Genomic DNA, 23,373 nt, shown 5'->3' with positions numbered 1-23,373 from the left:
TGAGAAAGGCTCTGATGTGAGGATGAGCCGAAATATCAATATGTAACTGTATATATGTCTTAAAGCTTGACTACAACGTAAACAAGGACGTGAGTGCTGTCATTCCTTAATAATCTCTACACATTCGCATTTTGAGCTTGAGATATACTTGAATTGACGATGAAGACACCGGTCCATTCCTGCTCTGTCTGCATTATTTGTTGAGGTTGGCCAAGAGAAAGGCCCATTGGTAGTGTTGTAGTACGGAGAGATGATTGACAGGTCCGCCAATGATACAATCATCATATGGAAATTAAGAAAGTTGCGTAAAATCCATCCACCCCTTACAGAAAGTGTCCTCTCAGTAGACAGGTTGCAGCTACAGTAACTTGTATATCTAGGAAATACCTAAATATGTATCATATATATTGGTTATATGCTCAAAGCCAGTTTAATTTTTCTAGATAATGCATCCTTCTTGGGCATTTGTATAATAAGCGAATGTTGTTTTTTCCCATTTTACACTTTCTTCTTTAATTTAGATGGTTAAAAATGTTGCCGAGAATCTGTTCAAACTTAGGATAAAATAAAATTACTTAGTACAGTTTGTAGGTGTGCAGAAAAGGTAGACATTATTCTGTGCCCTTTCTATTATGTATGGTTCCCACTGAGTAACGTAAAGTAATACCTCAGCCCTGCCACTGTATTCCTAAAGAAAATATGGATTTACCTGCATAGACCCATCCAAAGGCAAACCTAAGGACATACAAACCAAAGAGGCAGCCCATGCGGCTGCTATGTAGAGAAGGGGCCCATTCCAGGTTGGTCTAGTTCCTATTTTAATGGTTGTAGAGAACCTGCACAGGGTTGTCGTCTCCGCAAGTGCTGTGGAAAATGGAAAAAGTGGAAAATATGTTCGAGACATGTAGATGAGAGTATTAGGAGGTTGGTTGTATCAAGCAGACCTGAAAGAGGCTTCATTTTTATCTTTTCTAGAGGAACCTCCATCTTCTAGTTACACCACTGGTAACAGACTTACATATACAGCTCCAGGGGAGTGAGGGCGAGGCAGCACTAGTGGTAGAGAGTCAAACCCAAATATATAATGCTGCCTCTATACAATGATCAAATGTTGGATTTGTGGAATATCGTGAATATCGTGCATTGATTTTTAAGAATTACCCACCCCCCATATTTCTTCATGCACGACATTACTTGCTGCTTGGTCCATCTGCAGTATTTTAACACATCAATGTTTCTGTTAATTAACAAAAGCTTTATAAACATTTTTCAAAAATTTTCCAAAAAATGCATCTTAAGAAACAACTGAAGTTTTTTTATTTCAATGCACATTATTGACAATTCCCTTCAGCAGTAAAGAACATAATTGCATGGAATTCATCTGTATTGTTCCTGTTCACTTGTTCCTCGGAGTCTTGGACTGACACGCACAGCTTCTTTACACCGCCTTAGTTAGACGCTTTACTGCGCACCATAAATTCATATATACATTATGGCCCTTTTGATAAGTAATTTACAATGTACACATTCTTCTGTAGCAATTATTTCCACTATATCTTACACAGTAAAGCATACAAGTCAACCTCAACAGTGTAGGCAGAAGTAGATTGAAAATGTTTTTACAAGAATGCAAAAACTGACCCGATTCCTGAGACATGAGGCGCATTGTGTCGAATGTCTCAGAAGTTTTATGAATTCTTTTGTTGCATTCTCTTGTAAATCTGCCATATTGAAAAAATGGCTTCCTCCGTGTGATTGGTAGACGGTTTTTTAAATTTTCTTTCTTAATTTGAGTACTAATGGTTGGAGACTGAATAAAAAAAATACATAATGTATGGGGATTGTATATTATTATTTCATAAATGATCATTATTCTGTTGTTATACTAGTAATGTATCATTAAAAGTTATGTACGCCTTTGAAGCTATTTTTTTTAAATAAATCAACGTTTTAAGTGATTTGCAACAACTTTTAAATAGACTTTTATTTTAAAAAACAAAACACTTTTTAAGATACAGCTTTTGTGTATCTTGTATATATAGAAGCTGTATCGCTCCATCAAATCCGATTCTGTATCAAAGTTGTACATAACCCTTAAAATAAATTTCAACCCTTGATTGCCATTTTTTTCATTATTCTTTTCTTTTCATCTAAATTCAAACTAAATTCTGTTCTGATTCATTTCTTAATATATCTTTATAGTGATCTGAGCTTTGTTTTTCTGAAACAGAGCTCCAAATCTCCTGCATAGACACAGATTTAAAAAAACAACAAAAAAAACAACCACTGTGGTTGCTTGCAGCCACCACTAGAGGGAGCTCACTGCAAACTGTTAATACATTGAACTCAGTGATAAATAAGTATGCAGTAAGCTCCTAAACTCCCTCTACTGGTGACTGCAGGCAGCCTGAATTTTATCAATTAACTCTATGTCCATGCAGAGGATTTGGAACTCTTTATCAGAAAAATAGAGCTCTGACCGCCATAAAGATATATTAAGAATTTAATAAGCACATAATTGTGAAACTAAAAATAACATTGTGTTTAAAGGTGGTTATTCGCTTTAAAGTCTACTCAATTATTGTTATCACATCACTTGAGTAATGACTTATATTACACTATTTTTGGTCACATTCACGTGCCAGAACATCAGCCATTTATCATTACCTGTCCAGGTTTTTTTTAATAGAACAGATGAATATTATAAACAGATGTTCACTGGTGTAATATAAGACATATTAGTGTTCTCAAAGGTATTGGGATCCAAGACAATAACATGTACAGTTAGGTTCTCCAAAACATTAAGCAAACTAACATGGACAACCTAATCCCTAGTTAATAAGATTATTCTATAGCAACAGCGCCCATAATTGCATAGAAACTCAGGGCATTGTTACACATTGTACAAATTGGATGGAAATGCTGGGCCCATTGCAAAACTTCATATGCCAAGCACATTAAAGGTATTGCCAGGCAAAGGGTAATCATCAAGACTGTTTCATCAATGTGGACCCACCACTGAAGACTTTCAATACTCATTGTTTTGTGGGGCACATCATAGTCGGTTATACATGCTTAACATAACCAGCTATCCAGAAAAGTAACCTTATCTTTCAACCCATTACATAATTTGAAATGCTGTGACCAGCTACCTGGAACCCATTACTCATCTCGAAAAAATATAATCCACCATTAAATGAAAATACATATTTGGAAACGAATAAGTAATCCATTTAGAAACCATTAACCAATCAAATTTCACATACCAAACTGCTAATATAGATACATCATCATCATAAGCCATCAAGAACCCACTGCTTACCAGGGCACATGGTTTTTGTCGATCTAGAGCCCTTTATTAGCTGAACACAATATAGCCGATCCTCTAGAGCAGTGGTCCCCAATCACCAGGCTGCTTACCAATACCGGGCCGTGGATCATTTGGTACCGAGTTGCGGGCGGATACGCTGTGTAAAGTTAGACTGTGTATCCACCTATGTGGACGCAGGGAATTCTGGGTGAAAAACCGCACCAAACTCTGGTAGTTTTTAGCCCGAAATGTCCTATGATTGACTTCAGCGGCGGTCACTCACATGGGATAAAACGTCATCCCAGGAGGCCGGCCCTCTGATGTAATCCAGGCCGCCCTCCTGGGATGACATTTCATCCCTTGTGACCACTGCCACAGGCTGTGATTGGCTACAGTGATCACATAGGATGAAACGTCATCCCAAGAGCCCGGGAAGGAGAAAGAAACACTTCTGGGTAAGTATAAGATTTTTTTTTTCTGAGTTGCGTCTTTTGCGGCTGAATCGCCACGATTCTGCCACAATAAATGCAACATCTGCTATTTGTTGCCCGTTTTTCCTCCCTTTGAATTCCATATGGAAAGCCCGCAACAAATAAGCAGCATTTGTGCAAATACAATTGACATGCAGCGGAATAAAATGTAGTGATTTTTCCGCTCACTATTTACACAGCATGTTCTATCTCATCCACTCTGCTGCTACTGTATTATGCTGCGTATTTTCCGCAAATAATTCAGTTGCGGAAGATCCGTAGTATTCACGCAACTTGGGAAACGGCCCAAAAGACGTTTTCATTTTTATTTCAATTTAATTGCAGTCTGCAGGGTGTTTTGTAATGCACGTGACCCCCCACCCTCCCGCCGGTCCATGGAAAAATTATCTTGCAGGTCCTTGGAGCAAAAAAGGTTTGGGACCGCTGCTCTAGAACACACATATAGATGTTTAATCTTGCCTTCACAAACCATGGCCTATCTGGATTCACAATAATCAGTCAACTAGAATTCACCATACAGTCATCCAGAAACCATTACCTGTCTAGTCACATCATAATCCAAAACTCATTGGGGCAGGTTCACTTTTTAAATTGAGCCAGAATTCACTTTTTGTGCCGTGTTTGACAAGGGGCATGGTCTAGTTGAAAGAGGCGTGAATTAAAATGTAACGACATGCGCCAAAATTATGCCACAAAATTGGTACAAAAAACTGTCGTAAACTAAGCCAACCAAGAGGTGGTATAAGGAAAGAGAAAAAAGTCTAACATGTCTAGCAAGATGCGCCAAATTTATCACACAGCGTGCGCCACTTTGATGAATTTGGCGCAACTTCTGACTTCCTGGTCTAAGTTTACGCTGTCTAAATGTTAGATAGCATTGGTAAATTTGCCCCTTATATATGTGTATACAACATAATGTGATATCTGGAACCCACTGCTTATCTGGAAACAGCTCTACCAGCCATCAAGGAATCATCACTATCCTGGACACAAAGTAGCCATACTGGTATTGAACTTCCAGTTAATTTGTAGGACCCTGTACGTCATGTTCATTTTTCTACATCTACAGATATATTTCTTATGATTAAACAAAAATAATGTTATTTTATCTCACTTCAAGCCTCACTAAGGTGGTCGAGGGATACACTGTAGGTAATTCTGTACATCGTAACGTAGCATGAAAACATAAATTACAATATATTGTACATATATTTCCCAAAAAGAATGCAACAAATAGTAAAAAACAAATTCCCTTCTGAGATCGGACAGATGTAAGATGTTCAGACACGCTTACATTGCTGGAAATAGGCACCGACTTTCTACACTATGTCAATCATGGGCATTACAACTGCCTATTTGGATTCCATATTTCTTTGATAACTGTTCTAGAAAAAGGGGGGCGCTCATTGGCTTTATAACCCGTCTCAACTAGTACACATCAAGATTAAACTATCCTCATGTACAATAATTACAATGAATGCAAAGGCATCTGCAAAGGCAACTGATAAACATTGTTGGCTTCAAGTTTATATGAAGCTTGAAATCTTTTGGAATAAGTCTTCCCCTAATTTTTTTAAATTATTTTTTGAACTTTTTTTTTTTTATATTATATTGTACAGTTCAGCTAGTTATCTAAGACGGTAAAACCCACTACCGCCATTTTTCCACATTTACTATGTAATCAGAGGAGGAGTTGTCCATCTCCATTTTACGATTAGCATGTTTGGCGCGTAAGATTTTACGTTGTTCCTGGCGCTTCCGCCGCGCTTCCTGGTGTTCTTTCTGTCTCATAAATTGGTATCTTTGTAAGAAAAAGTCTTTTGCATATTCATATAATTCCATATCTAGAAAGTTCAAAGTCTCTATACGCCTTTGTGTCTGATCGTCTATTTCGACACTTGAAGCTCTCGTGCTGTTGAACTGTGTGAAAGGAGAAATAAAGTTCATGTTGAAAGTTTTTTCAAAGAGATACTGCGTCTTCCTCTGGAACTCTGTAAGACCAAAGAAAGCCATACGCTTAAGATTTTCCTTGGCGCTGTCAAGAAGAACCTTGTTCCGTTGATCCTCAGGCATAACAGATAGGTTATAACATCCAACCAAACTCAGATCAGCCAACATGCGAACTTGTCGATTATTGGCCAAGTTGTAAGGGCAATCCATGAATTCCGTCAACGTGCACCCTGACCAGTCATCACCAATATAACAGCTGGGCAGCTCATCAGATGTGGGGGATCTTCCATCACAGACATGTAGAGAGGCCTTCCATGTAGCTCCTCTCTGGACGTGTCTCCATTCACTTAGATATCGGGAAACCGGGTCACGCAGGATAGTTATGTAGTAAAAATTCCTGAAAAACATAGCAGAAAAAAAGTTTTACTTAGGAGTCGACAACAGAATAAATATTATAAAATAGTAGTAGAGTTAGTAATATACATCAATAACGAAATCTACTAATCAAATAGGGTAAAGCCCCATGGAGAGGCATTGACGTGGTTGCGATGCGTCCGACGGCCGTGCTGGCACCCGGTCCGGCGCAGCTGTAAAGTTGCTGGTTAATTGACGCGCTGTGTTGTGGGTAAAGTGGCTGTTTACTTGCAATTTCGTGCGGCCATTAATGAATAAACCCTTTTATGGCCGCACAATTTTGCATTACCTAACCACGAGTGGATGCCGGCTCTGCTGTCGGATGCATTGCGGCCACATCAGTGCCGCTCCTTGAGGCCTTCCCCTTAAGGTTCAGGTGGCACTGCTACATTAATAATATGAAATGTCAAGATTGCCCAATGGTGGTTCAGGATCTCCTGCCATGTGTAACTGAGGTTTGGAGACTCGAAATTCTAAACCTTTTCCCAGTGGCACTGTTAGCACCTGGCACCAGTTGATCACAACATTTAAATGTATTTGTGTCCTCCCTCTATCGGTGCCCCAGATATCTTTAGAGTCTACCACCCCCCGCCCCCCTGGGCGGCACCTTACAAAATTGACTTTAGAGGTCACCCTTTTAGATATAATACCACAGATCTAGATGTCCAGCTCTCTAGACTGTGGCCCTACTGTGGCAGAAGCTCTCTAGACTGTGGCCCTACTGTGGCAGAAGCTCTCTAGACTGTGGCCCTACTATGGCAGAAGCTCTCTAGTAATGTCAGGCCACACTTTTTACATTGTACAGGGATGGTCATCACTCACATCATTGTTAATATGAAGTTAAATAAAAGCCTCATTCAGGCCTTGTTCACACAATGAAGGTTTTGCATGTGTTTTCTCAGCCAAAACTGGGATTGGGTCAAAAAAATGTGGCTTTTCTCTATATTTCTTCACTTGGGCTTTTTTGTTTTTTTGCTGTATGTATATGTTGTCATGATGGATGATATTTATTTCTATGAAACTAAGAGCTAATCCACATTGGCGTATTTTCTTTTTTTTTAGTATGTCTTTTGATTATTGAAAACTGATGCATTATGGCAGCAGTTTAGGTTTATTCACATGGCCAGGAATAGTGTCGCAGAGAGCTGCGCCATTTCTGCACAGCCGCATGTACTGTAAATACAGTACAAGCAGACTTTTTTGTGGTTTTAACGCAATTGTGGTAATGGTTTTGAAAATCGCAATCATGATAACTGACTTTTTTTTTATTATTGAAATCAATGAGAGGTGGATTAAAAGCGACGCAAGCTAATGCCATCTGAGGTCAATTTGTCATCGCTTTTTCCAGTCTGTTTAGGCTTTGTTCAAACTAGTGTCATGGCTTTATTTCTAGTGGAAGACCATTGCGATGGTTCCAATTGGTCACTGACACAACCCCATTGACTTTAAAGGGGCCCTTTGTGGTTCGGATATTTTTGATGGCGGACTGCACTATTCTTGCCGCAAAAACTATTGGAAAGCTTAAAGTGTGAACAGAGCCTTAACCGGTTTCCTCAACCAGCTGCTTCTTGCAAACCTAATAATCTCATCTTTCCCTATAGGAAGCTAAGCAAAAAGGACTCTTGTTTTTCATCATGATTATATTGTGGTATCTACAAACCGCATTTTCCTGTTCCTATCCTGGAAGCACTTACTTATAATCAGCCTGTTTATACATGCCCATAACAATAATTAGCTTTATTAGAATTTATGTCCACGCTGCCAAAATATTCTTTAGCATAATTCAGCATACATCTCAGCTATACCACAGCTAGAGCAATGAATAATTAAAAGTGACAGCACAAATAGACAAGGTGGCTAAACGGCACCGTATTCATGTCTCATAATCTATTTTTATGGATTGCTAGACTGACGTGATTTAAAAGCAAATTAAAATTCATGGCCTTATTTTCGGAGCTTATTATAGATTCAGGTAGCAATGGTTTTTAATAATCAGTGTAATATAGCTATCTGCAGAACAGAGAAAATCTATTTTTTAAAGAAAAATGTAATAAAATGACTGCAGTTTAATTATGTTAATGTCATATATATTACAACATGTGTTGTCTGATGTGAATTTCATCGAACAAAGAAAGGTAATTGGGTTTTTAAGATTGCCAGGTCAAAAATTAAGCATGCACTTCACATGTTTGACCACTAGATGTCCTCAGTCAACTCTGAATTAATTTTTAATTTACAATGCATTCACCTATGCAGCACAATATTGAGTGGTTCTTTGTGCACAATAAGCACATTCAGTTTTTATTAGAAATGCTAGAGAGGTTCAGCAAGATATAACTGGAACACCACACCATGCAATGTCTAACAGCCTTAGTGAGATTCCTCGCATCATTAATCTTTAACATTGCAGCGCTACCCCCAAAGCATCCAACCTACACCACCATAAAACAGCATTATCTACTGAGAGGGCTACCAAGGAGGTATAAATCTCTTACTACGACAACCCTTGTACAATTCTAATTGCAGCATCATCAAACCAAAAGAGAATCCATGCCAAATGGTTATCTGATGCTTTTATTACCATTAATGGACATTCAGCTGCACCAACCAACATGACATTTACACCCTCCTGCACGGATTATTCTGTAATATGTATACAGTATTTAAAATAAGAATACAATGGCAACTCAAAATGTGATAATTGTGCATGATAGATCGAGGAGGTTGTCATAGTTCATGCAATTGTCATTCACGAGGCCCTTTTTTTTTTTTTTTTTAGCCAACTGGTAAACACATAGTTAAAGGGGATCTGTCACTAGTTTCGTAATGCCCAATCTCCTAGATAATCTAATAGGCGCTGTCACACTGATAATGCTAGTGAAAATTTTGTCCCAAAAAGTTTATTATTTTAAAAGTTATGAGCTTTTTTTAAATATGTAAATGAGCCCATACTAGACAAGTGGGAGGTAACAGCAGAGATTGTCCTGAGGTGGAGCCTCCTCACAGCCTCTGACCTGTCCTATCAGCATGAAGCTGCTTCACACAGTGTGAGAGACTGAGGCTGGAGGGAAGGGGGATCACTTCAAATAGCCATATCTCCGGCTGTGGACCACCTAGAACAGCAGTTCTCGTGGCATATGAAAGATGAGATTCTAATCTTTCATATGGCAGCAAAGTTCTAGCTGAGATATCACCAGTTGAAAACAAAGTCAGGAATGGAAGCTGTATACTATATGATCATGCTGTGTTGATGGGCTGGGAAGAGGAGAACTGTATGATGCTGATTGGGCAGCGCCATACAGAAAACAGTACACCGCCCAGATAGCAAAGAAAGAGCAACCTCCCATTTGGCAAGTATAGCCAAATTAGCATATTTAGAAAAATGCTCATAACTTTGCAAATAATAAACATTTTTGAAATTTTTTTACACTGTAGTTATCAGCATCATAGTGCCTATTAGATACGTTTAGAGATAGGGAATTAAAAAAACTAGTGACAGATCCTCTAACATAGAAATCCCACAGTCTTTATTGTAATGCATGGATGATGCAGTGCTAAACCTTTCATTATACTTGCCTGTATGTTATAAGCATGTCATCACAGGTCAGTGTCACCTATTATATTAGCAATATTTGATTTATATTATTCTTTTATCTTATTAATTTTTCAGAGATGCACAATTGCACAATATTTATCCAGCAACAATTTAACGCCCTGTGCTCTAGTGTGATACTGCTACACAAGTTTTTTTCTCATGGATTTTGTATGAATCCGTGAGAAAAAGAAAGTTGTGGCATGTTTTATTGCATTGTACTATAGATTCATTAGGGAACATTGCTCCAAGGGGATTCTAGGGGAGTCTGACCCTGACATGTGCTACTTTGAATCATCACTATTTAAAATTCTGGACAAAGAATGATAATTGCCACTTTTAATTCACTAGCAAAATCAGCCTGGATGGTATATAAAGGGATGATGGAGGTTATATACAGGGATGATGGCTGGTATATACAGGGATGATATGATGGTTGATATATACAGGGATGATGGGGCTTATATATGGGGATGATGAATAATCTAGCCATCATCCCTGTATTAACCCCCATCATCCCTGTTTAAAGCGCCATTATCCCTGTATATTTTCATAACTGGATCCATCGGGGAGGGGCGCTGGCTCACCAGGGGTGCTTGCTCACGCAGGCTTCTTCTGCTCCTGGCAGTCAGAAACATGCTCTAGCAGCTGTGCCTAGCGTGCGGCACGTCTGCTAGCTTGAATAATAATACAGCGTGGCCACGCACAGTCATGGTGAGAGCGGTGGGAGGGGAGCGAAGCAGCGGGAGCAGAGGACCCCACCTTCTCAGTGGGCCTCAACATCTCAGTGGGCCTGGGGCCACCGCCCCCATGCCCCCCACTAGCTATGCTACTGGCTACACCACAAGGGCAGGCCCTATCGTGTAGGTTGGCCAGGGGCTGCTACCCCCCCGATCCCCGTCCCCTTCTAGCTATGCCTCTAAACTATTTCCGACACGAAGAAGCCGCTGCTTAGAAGATACACAGCTACATAAGCTCATGTAGTTATCTTCTAAGCAGCGTCTTCTGCGTGACCGGAAAAGTCATCAAATAATCATCCAAGCACAGTTGTAAATGTCTTATAAAGCCTACGGGTCCATATAACATTGTAACACTATTGGATCATAACTAGATTTCTCCATGAAAAACAACTATCTTACCTCATGTAATCTAAATCCTGTTATCCCTACTGTAATTGTACTAAATATTACTAATAATTCTTAACCTATTGAGTCTGAAACCCTAGAGAACTACTGAATTCTGCAATAATAATGATTTGTTAGTGCTCAAATCCCATCCATCTTCTTAAAATCCCCACTAGATGTCACATCACTGCTGTGAATCCAGTACAAATAAACCCATTATATTAATTTTTTTTGCAATATAATGTTTGCTTGTGAGCCTTCCCAGCATTGCCTTGCACTGTGTATGATCCATTAACCTACGGCACAAACACATTATGGCGAGGGCATTGGAGTTGTTCTTTAAGGCAGACAACATAATACTTTTTGTTGGTCATTTTGATGTGTGGACATGTATACAACAAAGAACAAATCATATGAATAACATATAAGTGAATGTGCAGTAGATAGAGAATATATCCTCCCATGGAGGCCTATAGCCAATTAAATACCGTATATGTCGGCGTATAAGACGACTGGGCGTATAAGACGACCCCCAACTTTTACCCTTAAAATATAGAATTTAAGATATACTCACCATTTCGTGCAGGAGCGCTTCACTATGGCCATCGGCGGCAGGACCCAGGACTCTCTGTCTCTTTGAACTCGCGCATGCGCAGATAGGCTGCTTCATCGCGCGAGATCTGAGAGGCAGGGAATGTGCAAAAACATTGTTGTCCGCGCCATTACTGAATGTGTGTATTTTATGTATTGAGACTTATTTTAATGTTTATTGTAAAAAAGGTGAAGGTGTATTTTTTTTTACAATTTAACAATACTTTGTTTTTACTTTATTTTTAAACTTTAATGTACTGACATATATCAGATATATGCCAGTACATTAACCTGTGGACGGATAATACACAGGCAGTTGTTAGGACATACTTGGGTATGTCCTAACAACATGAAATATGGTAAGACAGCCCTGGGGTCCGTCAATAGACCCTGGGCTGTCTGCCCATATATGGTATGGCCCTCGGTCGCGTCACAGGAATTCCCTGTGACGCGATCCAGGGGCATCCCCCCTTCTCACTTTCCCCTGAATGCTGCAGTCAGCTGTGATCGCAGCATTCAGGGGAAGAACGGCGGAGATGAGCGGTTTCTCTGATCTCCGCCATTATAGAGCGGGGCTGCGGCTGTGTAATACAGCCATTGCCCCGCTCCTGACAGGAAGTGCGCGCGCGGTCAGCATGAGGTGATGCGGCCGGCGCTGCACTAATGAGCGGCAGTTCAGGCACTGAAGACAGAACATGGGGGTGTTTTGTAGCGCGCCCGCCATGTTCTGTCTCCAGTGCCGCCGCTCATTAGTGCAGCGCTGGCCGCATTGCATCATCCTGACCCCGCGCACTTATGACTCAGGAGCGGGGCTGTGGCTGAATTACACAGCCGCAGCCGCGCTCCCATACATTCATGTGTATTATACTGAGCTGTGCGGCTGCAATGTGCATCCCTAATGTAGACAATATCCGGCATATAAGACGACCCCACACTTTTGAAATTTTTTTAAGGGTGTAAAAAGTCGTCTTGTACGCCGATATATACGGTAATTCAAGTCTATAGGAAATCTCAGAAAAAGGTCTCAAAGGCAATTGGCCATAAGTAAGAACCTTGACAGTATGTTTTATACACAATGGCTCTGGCTGTTGCATTGACTTCTATATGAATAATATTATTGTTGCTGCGCATATATTGTACGTGGGATGCACGTCTTCATTGTGATTCTTCTAGTGGGAACATTTGCTTAACCCCTTAAGGACACGGCCAATTTTGTCCTTGAGGACTGAACCATTTTTTTCATATTTCCCTCTTTGCATCCCGACGCTCATAACTATTTTTTGGACGACGTAGTTGTATGAGACTTTGTTTTTTGCAGGACGAGTTGCACTTTATGTAGGTCCAATTTTTTGGTACAAATACATTATCGTTTAAGTTATATAAATTTTTAATTTGGCGAAAATGCAGAAAAAAAGCAGTTCCGCTGCAGTTTTAATATTTTTTTTTTACACCATACACCGATCATCATGAATAATGTTATACATTTATGGTTCAGGTTGTTACGGTCGTGGCAATATCAAATATGTCTATATTATTTCATGTTTTGGGACTTATATTTGAAAAAGTTTATTTATTGTAAAAAATGTGTATTTCTGTGTATTATTTTTTTAACATTCAATTTTTGTTACATTAATTTAACTTTTTTTTAAATTCCATAAAGGGATTTTTCATTTTGATTTAGATTTTTTAACTGTATTGTACTGGCATATAGTACATTAGCCTGTGTACTGATTGTACACAGGCAGTTGTTAGGGCATACCTCAGTATGCCCTAACAACAGGGAATATGGTCAGACATCCCTGGGGTCCTTCAATGGACCCTGGGCTGTCTGGCCATACAAGTTATGGGCTTTGATCTCATCACAGAATTACACCCGATCGCGCGCGGACACGGTGGTCACACAGGACGCGAATGTTCATCCTAACGCGCAAAAGTTCTGCCGCTCAAGACGAGCATTCTGGTCCTGTGTCGGCAACTAGTTAAAGGAAAATAAACAAAATAACAAGACTTCATATTCTCACACACAATTATATAATCTTCTCTGATTCTGTTTTAAAGAGAGTTTGTCAGCAGTTTGACCGCCCCCCCCAATTGCTGACAGCGCTAGATAGGTGACCTGGAAACCAGTTTAAAGAGGCTCTGTCACCAGATTTTGCAACCCCTATCTGCTATTGCAGCAGATTGGCGCTGCAATGTAGATTACAGTAACGTTTTTATTTTTAAAAAACGAGCATTTTTGGCCAAGATAAGACCATTTTTGTATTTATACAAATGAGGCTTGCAAAAGTCCAACTGGGCGTGTTTACCGTAAAAGTCCAACTGGGCGTGTATTATGTGTGTTACATCGGGGCGTGTTTATTTCTTTTACTAGCTGGGCGTTCTGACGAGAAGTATCATCCACTTCTCTTCAGAACGCCCAGCTTCTGGCAGTGCGGACACAGCGTGTTCTCGAGAGATCACGCTGTGTCGTCACTCACTTCCTGCCCCAGGTCCTGCATCGTGTCGGACGAGCGAGGACACATCGGCACCAGAGGCTACAGATGATTCTGCAGCAGCATCGGCGTTTGCAGGTAAGTCTTTTACGGTAAACACGCCCAGTTGTACTTTTGCAAGCCTCATTTGCATAAATACAAAAATGGTCATAACTTGGCCAAAAATGCTAGTTTTTTTAAAAATAAAAACGTTACTGTAATCTACATTGCAGCGCCTATCTGCTGCAATAGCAGATAGGGGTTGCAAAATCTGGTGACAGAGCCTCTTTAAGGGTATATTCATGCAGAGGATTCCACCGCAAAATTCCACCTCCTATTAATTTCAACGAGAGTTGAATGCTGCTTTTTCACGCTAGTTGATTTTTTTCAGCCAGCGGGAAAAAGAAGCGCCCTATGCGATCTTCGGGAGGATTCTGCCCATACCTTCCATTGATGTCAATGGGAGGGTGGAATCTTCCTGCTGTCGGCAGAAATAGTTCCACGGCAGATTTTTGTGGCGGGACCCGCCTTGCAGAATCCGCCATGTGAACAGGGCCTAAACATAACTATGTTTATGTTCATTGTAGTAGTTTGACAAAAAAATTTTTTTATTACTCACACCCTAAATCCTCCAATAAACCCACGAGTCTGCTCTTGAGTGACAGCTCATACAACATGCTATGCAGAGAACCACTAGAGCAGAGCTGAGGGATTTGGGAGGGTTTACTGATGAAAGCTCAGAAGCTCAGGACACTTCACTAGTTATGGAGCGCGCAGCTGACCCTTGGCATCACGGCGTGTGACGAATTAAAACTTATTTTTCTCGGTTAGGCTACTACTTTAAACATATTCACCTATCTAGCACTGTCAGCAGTTCGGGGGAGGGGGGATCCCAAGCAATCAGCTGTAATTTGTGTAGAAGCCTGACAATAAGTATCCAACTTCTCTGCAGCACTGCCACAGGCGGAATTAAGCATTACACAGTTCTCATTTAAATCAATGGGCAATCTGTGTGATGCATAGACATGCTGTATCCTCCAGAGCTAGAGATGCTCTTTGTTGCTGCTCCCTACTCTGGCTAATAGATGAAGACAACCGGAACAGGGGTCCCAATGTATTATCTTAGTGTTTCTTAATAGAGTATTTAAAAATGGGTTTTATAAACTGGAGAACCCCTAAAAAAAATGACAAGAAGTCCATTTCAAACCCTTGTTGTGACCATATAAATAAGGGTATGTGCACACACACTAATTACGTCCGTAATTGACGGACGTATTTCGGCCGCAAGTACCGTACCGAACACAGTGCAGGGAGCCGGGCTCCTAGCATCATACTTATGTACGATGCTAGGAGTCCCTGCCTCGCTGCAGGACAACTGTCCCGTACTGAAAACATGATTACAGTACGGGACAGTTGTCCTGCAGCGAGGCAGGGACTCCTAGCATCGTACATAAGTATGATGCTAGGAGCCCGGCTCCCTGCACTGTGTTCGGTCCGGTACTTGCGGCAGAAATACGTCTGTCAATTACGGACGTAATTAGTGTGTGTGCACATACCCTTAGTGTATATCTTAGTGCCACCATTGACATTTATGAGTTAAAATGATCAGTTTTCCTATCTGAGCTGCATTTTCTTTCTGCCGTCTGTCAACATCTCCTGATTTGTTTCTAAGGACATTGTCTATGACTTCTTCATCTGTTGATATTCATATAAACAATAAGATCTTTATTGAAAAGGTCTAGAAAGAATATATCTGTTCCCTAAAATAAAAATGAATCACATTACTAATATAGAAGCGGGGTGACATGATACCTTTAACAATCGATCTTCTGTAACATAACATTGAGAGTCTTGGATATTTTAATCTGAAAAAGCAATGTGGATTCCAAATGCGCTCAATGAAGAACAGAATATTTACTTCCAACCTCGTAGAATATAACTAGTGGCTTGCCTTTCAAGAATCAATAAGGGGTGTTTCTGTGTAGAGAGAAGCATCACTTACTGTTCTCCGATAAATGAAAAGTCTAACTATACACATAATTCACAATGACCAACAGTGATAAACAGCAATGTCACGTATTTAACAGGTATCACTATCTACTGCAGTGCCTGGTGGGACAAATCTGTCAAATTCACATAGATAAGGGCTGAGGATTAGTATGAGCCACTGAGGTGACCTAAATATATGAGGATTGTAGCTGAAGGGCTATTACTAGCTTCATTTAAATAACTGTATCTAAATTTTAGTGATGTGGGGATTCATGGATAGTCAGTGCCAGATTACTGTTGGTGAAGGCCCTCGGGCAAAACATTGGATGGGGGCTCGTGTAATTTTTAGGTGAAGCATTCTTTCCATATGTATCTCCAAAAACTCCTATTCATGTCATGATGATGCTAGTGCATTTTTTTTAATTTTATTTCTCATTCTATACACAGTGGTACATGATATCACAGACCCGGTAACACCCGTTACCCTCAATCACATTGCAGAAGAAAACTATTATGGGCCAAGGTGGTACTGGTGTGGGCTGTGGGCAGTACCCTGTCCTGAATAGAGACTTAGATAGACACAATAGAGTGGCCAAGTCAAAGATAAACCCTTGTTGCTGTACAATATTGATGCATAATGTTTTGGCAGCATTATATTATAGGTTAATAAACTTTTAATTGATAATATTTAATTGTTTTAACTTCTTTTATATGGGGGATGGTGGAGGGCTCTTAGGCCCTCATGGACAATTGCCCAAGGTGCCCTAGCTGCCCTCTGTAAAATATGCGACTGGGTACAGCGACTATAATAGTAAAATATGAGATTCAACAAAGAAAGCGTTGGAGTTGGACATGTATTCTCAAATAAAGGTATCTCCAAAAATTAAAAGAAGGTCTGGCTAAGGGGAAACTATCATTATAAGATGTCTAGTCATCAAACCTGTGTGTCCTGCAATCTTGTATCTTTGAAAAACGGGAACTCCAGCATTGTAAAGCTCCTGACATCACTGTCCATATATGGGCAGTGATGTCCGGAACTTCCCCAGGGACGGAGTCCCTTGCCAGAGCTCTTCCGATACTCTGGCCCGGGACTCCAGAATTGTAAAGCTCCTGACAACATCACCGTCCATATATGGGCAGTGATGTCAGGAACTTCCCCAGGAACGGAGTCCCTTGCCAGAGCTCTTCCGATACTCTGGCCCGGCACTCCAGCATTGTAAAGCTCCTGACATTACTGTCCATATATGGGCAGTGATGTCAGGAACTTCCCCACGGACGGAGTCCCTTGCCAGAGCTCTTCCGATAACTCTGGCCCGGCACTCCAGCATTGTAAAGCTCCTGACATTACTGTCCATATATGGGCAGTGATGTCAGGAACTTCCCCAGGGATGGAGTCCCTTGCCAGAGCTCTTCCGATACTCTGGCCCGGCACTCCAGCATTGTAAAGCTCCTGACATCACTGTCCATATATGGGCAGTGATGTTAGGAACTTCCCCAGGGACGGAGTCCTTTGCCAGAGCTCTTCCGATACTCTGGCCCGGGACTCCAGCATTGTAAAGCTCCTGACATCACTGTCCATATATGCTTCTCCGGGCACAGAGCTTCTGGTAGCGCTCTGCACAGGGGGTTCGGGCAATTTATCCCACTGTATGCCTATACAGGAGGATATGTTGTAGCCTTCAAATTGGAGGTATGACGGAAGGAAAAAATGTGATGTAAAGGGGGCAAAACTTACGCCTTAGACATTTGTTGGGTGTGGTAAATGATGACACTTCTTCAATAAATTATGACCTTTTCAAAAACGGTGCATCAGGTAGGCATGGAAAGATATGCAGTATAGATTCTCCCCCCCCCCTTTCAAGCTATTTCATAGAAACACTGAGTGAGAATCTTCAGCTTCACCCTCCTCGTCTCCTTCCAGTCTTCTATTTACTGTTTTACACTAGACAGATTTGTTGGTGGCTGAGGAGGTTTCTGAACATTTACAGAGAGCCTGTAGGCAGCCACTTTCCCCTGATAAGATATATTACAAAGTTTCATATATTGCACATAATATTGATTTATGCAAATAAATTGTAATAATAAGTATATTTTAAAATGAATAGGAGTCATGTACAGTGGACCTTAAGCGCTCCTGGTTCTTTTTATACAGTATTAAGTGTTTTCATGTGTAAAATAAAAGAAAACTGAAAGATTCTCTCCACATCTCCTTACCCTAGGAAAAAAAATATCATACCAAGATAGCGGTTGTGGCAACCTCAGCCATTACTGCACTAACTTTTGTCCATCACTCAAGTGCATTTCTAAGGTCTTTCACACGGTTGCCTTTACGTTAAATTAATTACATTGCCATTGTTTTTGCTTGAGGACATATAATGAGTCCTTGTCCATGTCCTTGAACAAGGTTTTCCCATTCTTAATTGATTTTGCTTTACTTGTTTGTATTGCTTTATAAGCATATTTTTTTATCCAATCTGCTATTACTATAGATTTGCTTCCACATTGTAAGGAAGAGATGGGGGAATCAGCTTTTCTTGTGATTATTTCTACATGTATGTTTTTATGCTTCAATCTTCAGGTTGTAGATGTGTTAATTACCCACAATCACCTACTTGTAAACTGCTGATGCTTTTCTAGCGAGGATTATAGTCATTCGACTGAAAAGAACTAATGACTTCTAGGTTAATAATTACTTACTTGACGCCATTTATTCTACTGAATGCCAGTTAAATCAATCAGGTGCCAGTGCTGAAGATTAATATGCAAATACATTTGATCACAGGACCATTGACATCAAGGCTTATAATGTTATACGGCACTGACATATGAAATCAGACATTGCCTCTCCTTTTAACAATACATATAGCCTCGACCTTCTCTTGCGAGTATAATAACAGACACAGGAAGAGAATACTAAATATACTATTAATGTAAGAAATGGATTATTGGGAGAATGTGACTATAGATGCATAATAATGGAACAAAAGAACATTAACCTCTTTCTACAAGAACACCATACCCCAGCTGTGGGGGGTCCGGAGGCTGCTGAGCATGAATGCAGCACTAAAGGTCACAGGTTCAATCTACTTTTATGTTTTATTTATACCGGTATAAACACCTGCTATTTGTAATGGCAGTACACGGAGCTGTTTTCAATTTTAAATACCTGCATAATCTATGGATGGTGACAACTTCCAATATCTACGTGAAAAGGAATCACAGGCTGTCACAGCTCCACTGACCAACTATTCCTATTGCAGCCATTCAAATAGGACCTGTCACCTCTCTTGACATGTATATTTTAGTAAATAATTGTATTCCCCATGAAATTAGAACTTGGTGTTGTGCTATTCCTCTGTTACTCCTCCTAGAAATGTATAAATAAATTGACAACTGGGTGTTACCATTCCCCTTGTGAAAGGGGTGTGTCCCTACACAGTCTTACTCTGTCAGCACTGATTGGACGTTGTCTGTGTAGGGACACCTCCCCAATTGGTAGCACCCAGGTGTCAATTTATTCATACATTTCTAGGGGGAATAACAGAGGAATACACAAGGTAAAGTTCTAAGAATAGATGCTCGAGAATTGTTATTTCTTGGAGAATACGATTATTTACTAAAACAGACATTTCAGGAGAGTTAAGTTAATAACATGCAAACTCCCTATAAAAGGGGAGACCCCTTTTCTCCCAGGTTCATTGGTGGTCCAGTGACAGCAGCAAGGATTGGCATGCTGCCTGCGCAGTAGCGTGTGTGTGTATATGCATAGTGTTTGAGCTTGCGTACAAGTGCAAGTATGTACCCACTCTGTGCAGGCAACAAGGTACCACCAGTACTGAGAAAATAGAACCGCCAATGGTGTTATGACTCTTCCGAGTAAGAGAAGGGACACTTTGACTGGCAATTTAAAAGGTATACAGTAGCTATCACTAGTTTGTATGTCACTGGGGCTTTAAATGTTATTGGAGCACTGTAATTGGGGCAATTTTCTGGAAATAGTTATGGGGGCACTGTGGCTATCACTGTTAGGCTCTGTAAACATCACTTCTGAGCCATCCGTGAGACTTATACCTCTGATGGAAGGCTCTGATTTATGCCATTGAATAGGCATACAGTTATATACATCGCCGATAGGCTGTCATGTTAAAAAACATATACTGTGCAGTATACATACTTTTTTTGTGGGGTATCTCTGCATGAAAAAGCATAGTAGACTTCTATACCGTGAAAAAAAGGTAAACCGGCGCATACCAGCTCGACAAAGGCCGAAAGGACACATAAGGATATATAAGGGAATACACCAAGAGCTTCTCCCGGTGTCTCAGCCAAACATAGGGATCAAGTGTAATGTGAACAGAGCCTTAAGGGGCACTATAGGGGGCACTGTTATGGGGCACTGTGGCTGGCACTGTTGTTCCATCAGCGAATGACGCAGCTGTGATGTTCTATTTCCAATCCCCTATTATCACTTGCAACGTATCCATAAAACCCTGTTGTCTCCATTATCCCTGGCTATATTCCCCAGTTCATCCCCATAAAACCAGTAAAACAATGGCTTACAGCATTCATAGACATTAGAAAGACTACAAAGAACTAAATCATAACATTATTATTATTTTGAAGCAATGCCAACACGTAGACCACATGTTATATTTATGGACTAACGGTTACAAGAGTCATCTGAGCAGAAAGAAACATGAGCAGTCCAGGACATACGCTTTACCCTCCTGCCCATTACAGAATATCAACCAGGAGACGCTGCTTTTAGCCAAAATTTATGGCGCTCTCAATAAAAATGATCTCAATGCCAGACACAAAATACTATGCAAAAGATAAAGCAGGTGGAGCAGAGCTTTTAGTGATTGCACAGAGACTTGTGGTGTAGAGATAAGAAATCATTTTTATTTAGAATGATCTCTCTACAGGCGCTATTAAACCTTGTCAATAACCGTGGAGCCCTTCCTTCCATTCTGCAAATTTCCATTGTTTCCATTGCGTCAAGACTAAATGTAAGTATAGTCTATTGATAATAAAATATATATTTTATATCTGCAAAAAAAAAATTAAAAAGTAGAAGAATCCATATATGTAGATATTTAAATGCAATTTTCAATATTCTAACATCTAGTATGTATGTAATGGGAATCACTGATGACTCGATTTTTATAACTGTCATCCTTTCTTTTCTTTTTTAAGAAATTATAGATTTTACATGCAAAGTGTTCCTACTATCCATGAAATCATTCAGCTCTTAAGGACATCTTTTGTAGTTCAGATACTATAATTATAGAGATTCTCCTATTTTCAATAGGCATCCTGATATATCATATAAATCTAACTGAAGTCAGTATAGACAACACTCCCAGCAGGGATCCAAATAATTGATCTAAATCACTTTAATCCCTTCCCCATAGTCGTAGCTTGGCATACATTCACCCAGGATAAAGATTCAGTTTTATGTTCTAGCCCTATATCTAAATAGATGACCAATGCAAAGTGGCTTGTTGGCACCCCCGTGGCAAACAGCTCCTGGGACGCATTCTGTATGCAACCGTAATAAAATATTACGGTTGCATACCGCACCCATTGACTACAGCATTAAAAAAGTATATGTCTAGTATCTATGTTTTCTTTGGGGCAAAGATTAGCGTAATATGATATGCTATTCTGTCCTCCCAAAGGCCACATATGAGCTGAGGGAGGAAAAAACATTTAACATTAAAATTGAAGAAGGAATTGTCTCATGAAGACAATGCTCAAGGGTGTTTCCAAATCAGAAATACTCTTGGTAGCTCTAGAGTAGAGGGCTATGGGGGTGTTTCAGTAACATGATGACTTCCAGCAGCCCCTTCCCCTTTTTGAAATAGAATATAATTTTATTTTTTACAAAGACGGTTGCTGTATGGTCAGGACGGACACTCTGGGACGGACACTCTGCAGTGCATGAAATCAGATCCTGCAAGGCTATGACACACTTGCTGAAAACTGAAAAAAACTGTCCATTTTAGTACATCCATTAGGAAAAATATACTTCACCTCTTCAAGCACATCACATATAATCTGTTTTGCAGAGATTCCAGTAGTTCATTAAATGCCACAGAAAGGCTACTTCATAGGGAGATATGCCAAAGCCCTGCTGCATGGTCAAGGCCAGCAAAACCTTACATTCTAAGGTCAAAACACCAATCAATATGGAGTTAATGTAAAAAGGGAAACAAACCCTTTGCCAAAATCAATACCGTATATATTTTATCACAGGCTCCCGGAGTATTTAAACTTTTTCACTGCTGATGATAAAGGAAATCGGATAAATAGAGTTTAGAGCTGTTTTGCCCACTCAGATCTGGAATCATTCAGAACTTGCAGACGAGAATTAACTGCAGCAATATCCTTCATTGAGATCTGCTTAGTAGTTCAAGGTCCACGATTAAATGGAAAATATATGTCTGTGGTGTAGGAATGCCATCTAAAATTATTTTGGGTAAAATATTTTATAACACTTCCAGTCATATCTAAGGTGGGTCTTCAGGGTCCACAAACATTTGTAATGCTTCCCATAAATGACCCAACGCTAAGATGCTAACTCAAGACTCTCATTCTTTGTATGTCTCTGTTTGGATACTGAAAATGTGGAGCCATGACAATATTTTCTAAAAAATCCCATATTGAGACTACTTTTAGTGGATACCAGATTAGATGGAATTCTGGCCCATACAATGATTCTGTGCATATTCTATTTGTGTACACCCCAATGAACACAAGGTCACTCCTTCCAAGAAAATATGAAAGTTTTCCTCTACAGGTTATAGATTCATGTTGATCCAGTCATCATTACAATTGTTAGAAGGGGTCCACAAGGATTTTTTCCACTCTATGGCAAATTGGTATATTCCATTCAAGGCTAATTTTTGCCTTTTCCTGGGTCAATTTTGGTTTATAAGGTTAAAAGGATATTAAAGGCTAACTAAAATTTTAAAAACTTATGACATGTCATGGTGAAATGTCAGAAGTTTTCATCAGTGGGGGTCCGAGCACTGAGACCCCCACGATCACTAAAACGAAGCAGCAGAAGCACTCGGGTGAACGAGCGGTGTACGGGCTCATAGACTTTCTATTGAGCCCGTACACTGCTCTGAGGAAAGCCGAGAAAAGCCAATCAGAACCTAAGCCGCACAGCGATTCTGCCGCATCGTTCTAGCGATCGGTTGGGGTCTCAGTGCCCGGACTCCCACCGATCAATACTTCTGACATGCCACTATGACATATCAAAAGTTTTTTAAAAGTTTAGTTACCCTTTAAGCCCCATATGGCACTCTCTGGCACTTTCAGGGCACTGTTTGGCACTATTTAGGCATTGCTTGGCTCTATTTAGGAAGAGTATAGAGCCAAACAGCAGATATTCTACATTCTCCACTCAATTCAGTGTCGATGGTAGAAAATT

The 23,373-nt window shown here is 40.2% G+C and overlaps 1 protein-coding gene across 1 annotated transcript in view; it reads right to left on the bottom strand.

Annotated features, from left to right (window-relative positions):
• Window positions 1-1,294: 1,294 nt before the first annotated feature.
• HS6ST2 (heparan sulfate 6-O-sulfotransferase 2) overlaps window positions 1,295-23,373 on the bottom strand; it is a 265,138-nt gene continuing 243,059 nt past the window's right edge. Inside the window, exon 2 of the mRNA XM_075835951.1 lies at window positions 1,295-6,148. Coding sequence (XP_075692066.1) covers window positions 5,452-6,148 — 697 coding nt within the window. The 3' untranslated portion in view covers window positions 1,295-5,451. The remainder of the gene's footprint in view (window positions 6,149-23,373) is intronic.

This window comes from Rhinoderma darwinii, chromosome 8, assembly GCF_050947455.1.
Source record: "Rhinoderma darwinii isolate aRhiDar2 chromosome 8, aRhiDar2.hap1, whole genome shotgun sequence".
Taxonomy (NCBI): Eukaryota; Metazoa; Chordata; class Amphibia; order Anura; family Rhinodermatidae; genus Rhinoderma; species Rhinoderma darwinii.
The sequence above is the reverse complement of the archived record's forward strand: the minus strand, read 5'-3'. Positions and strand labels throughout refer to the sequence as shown.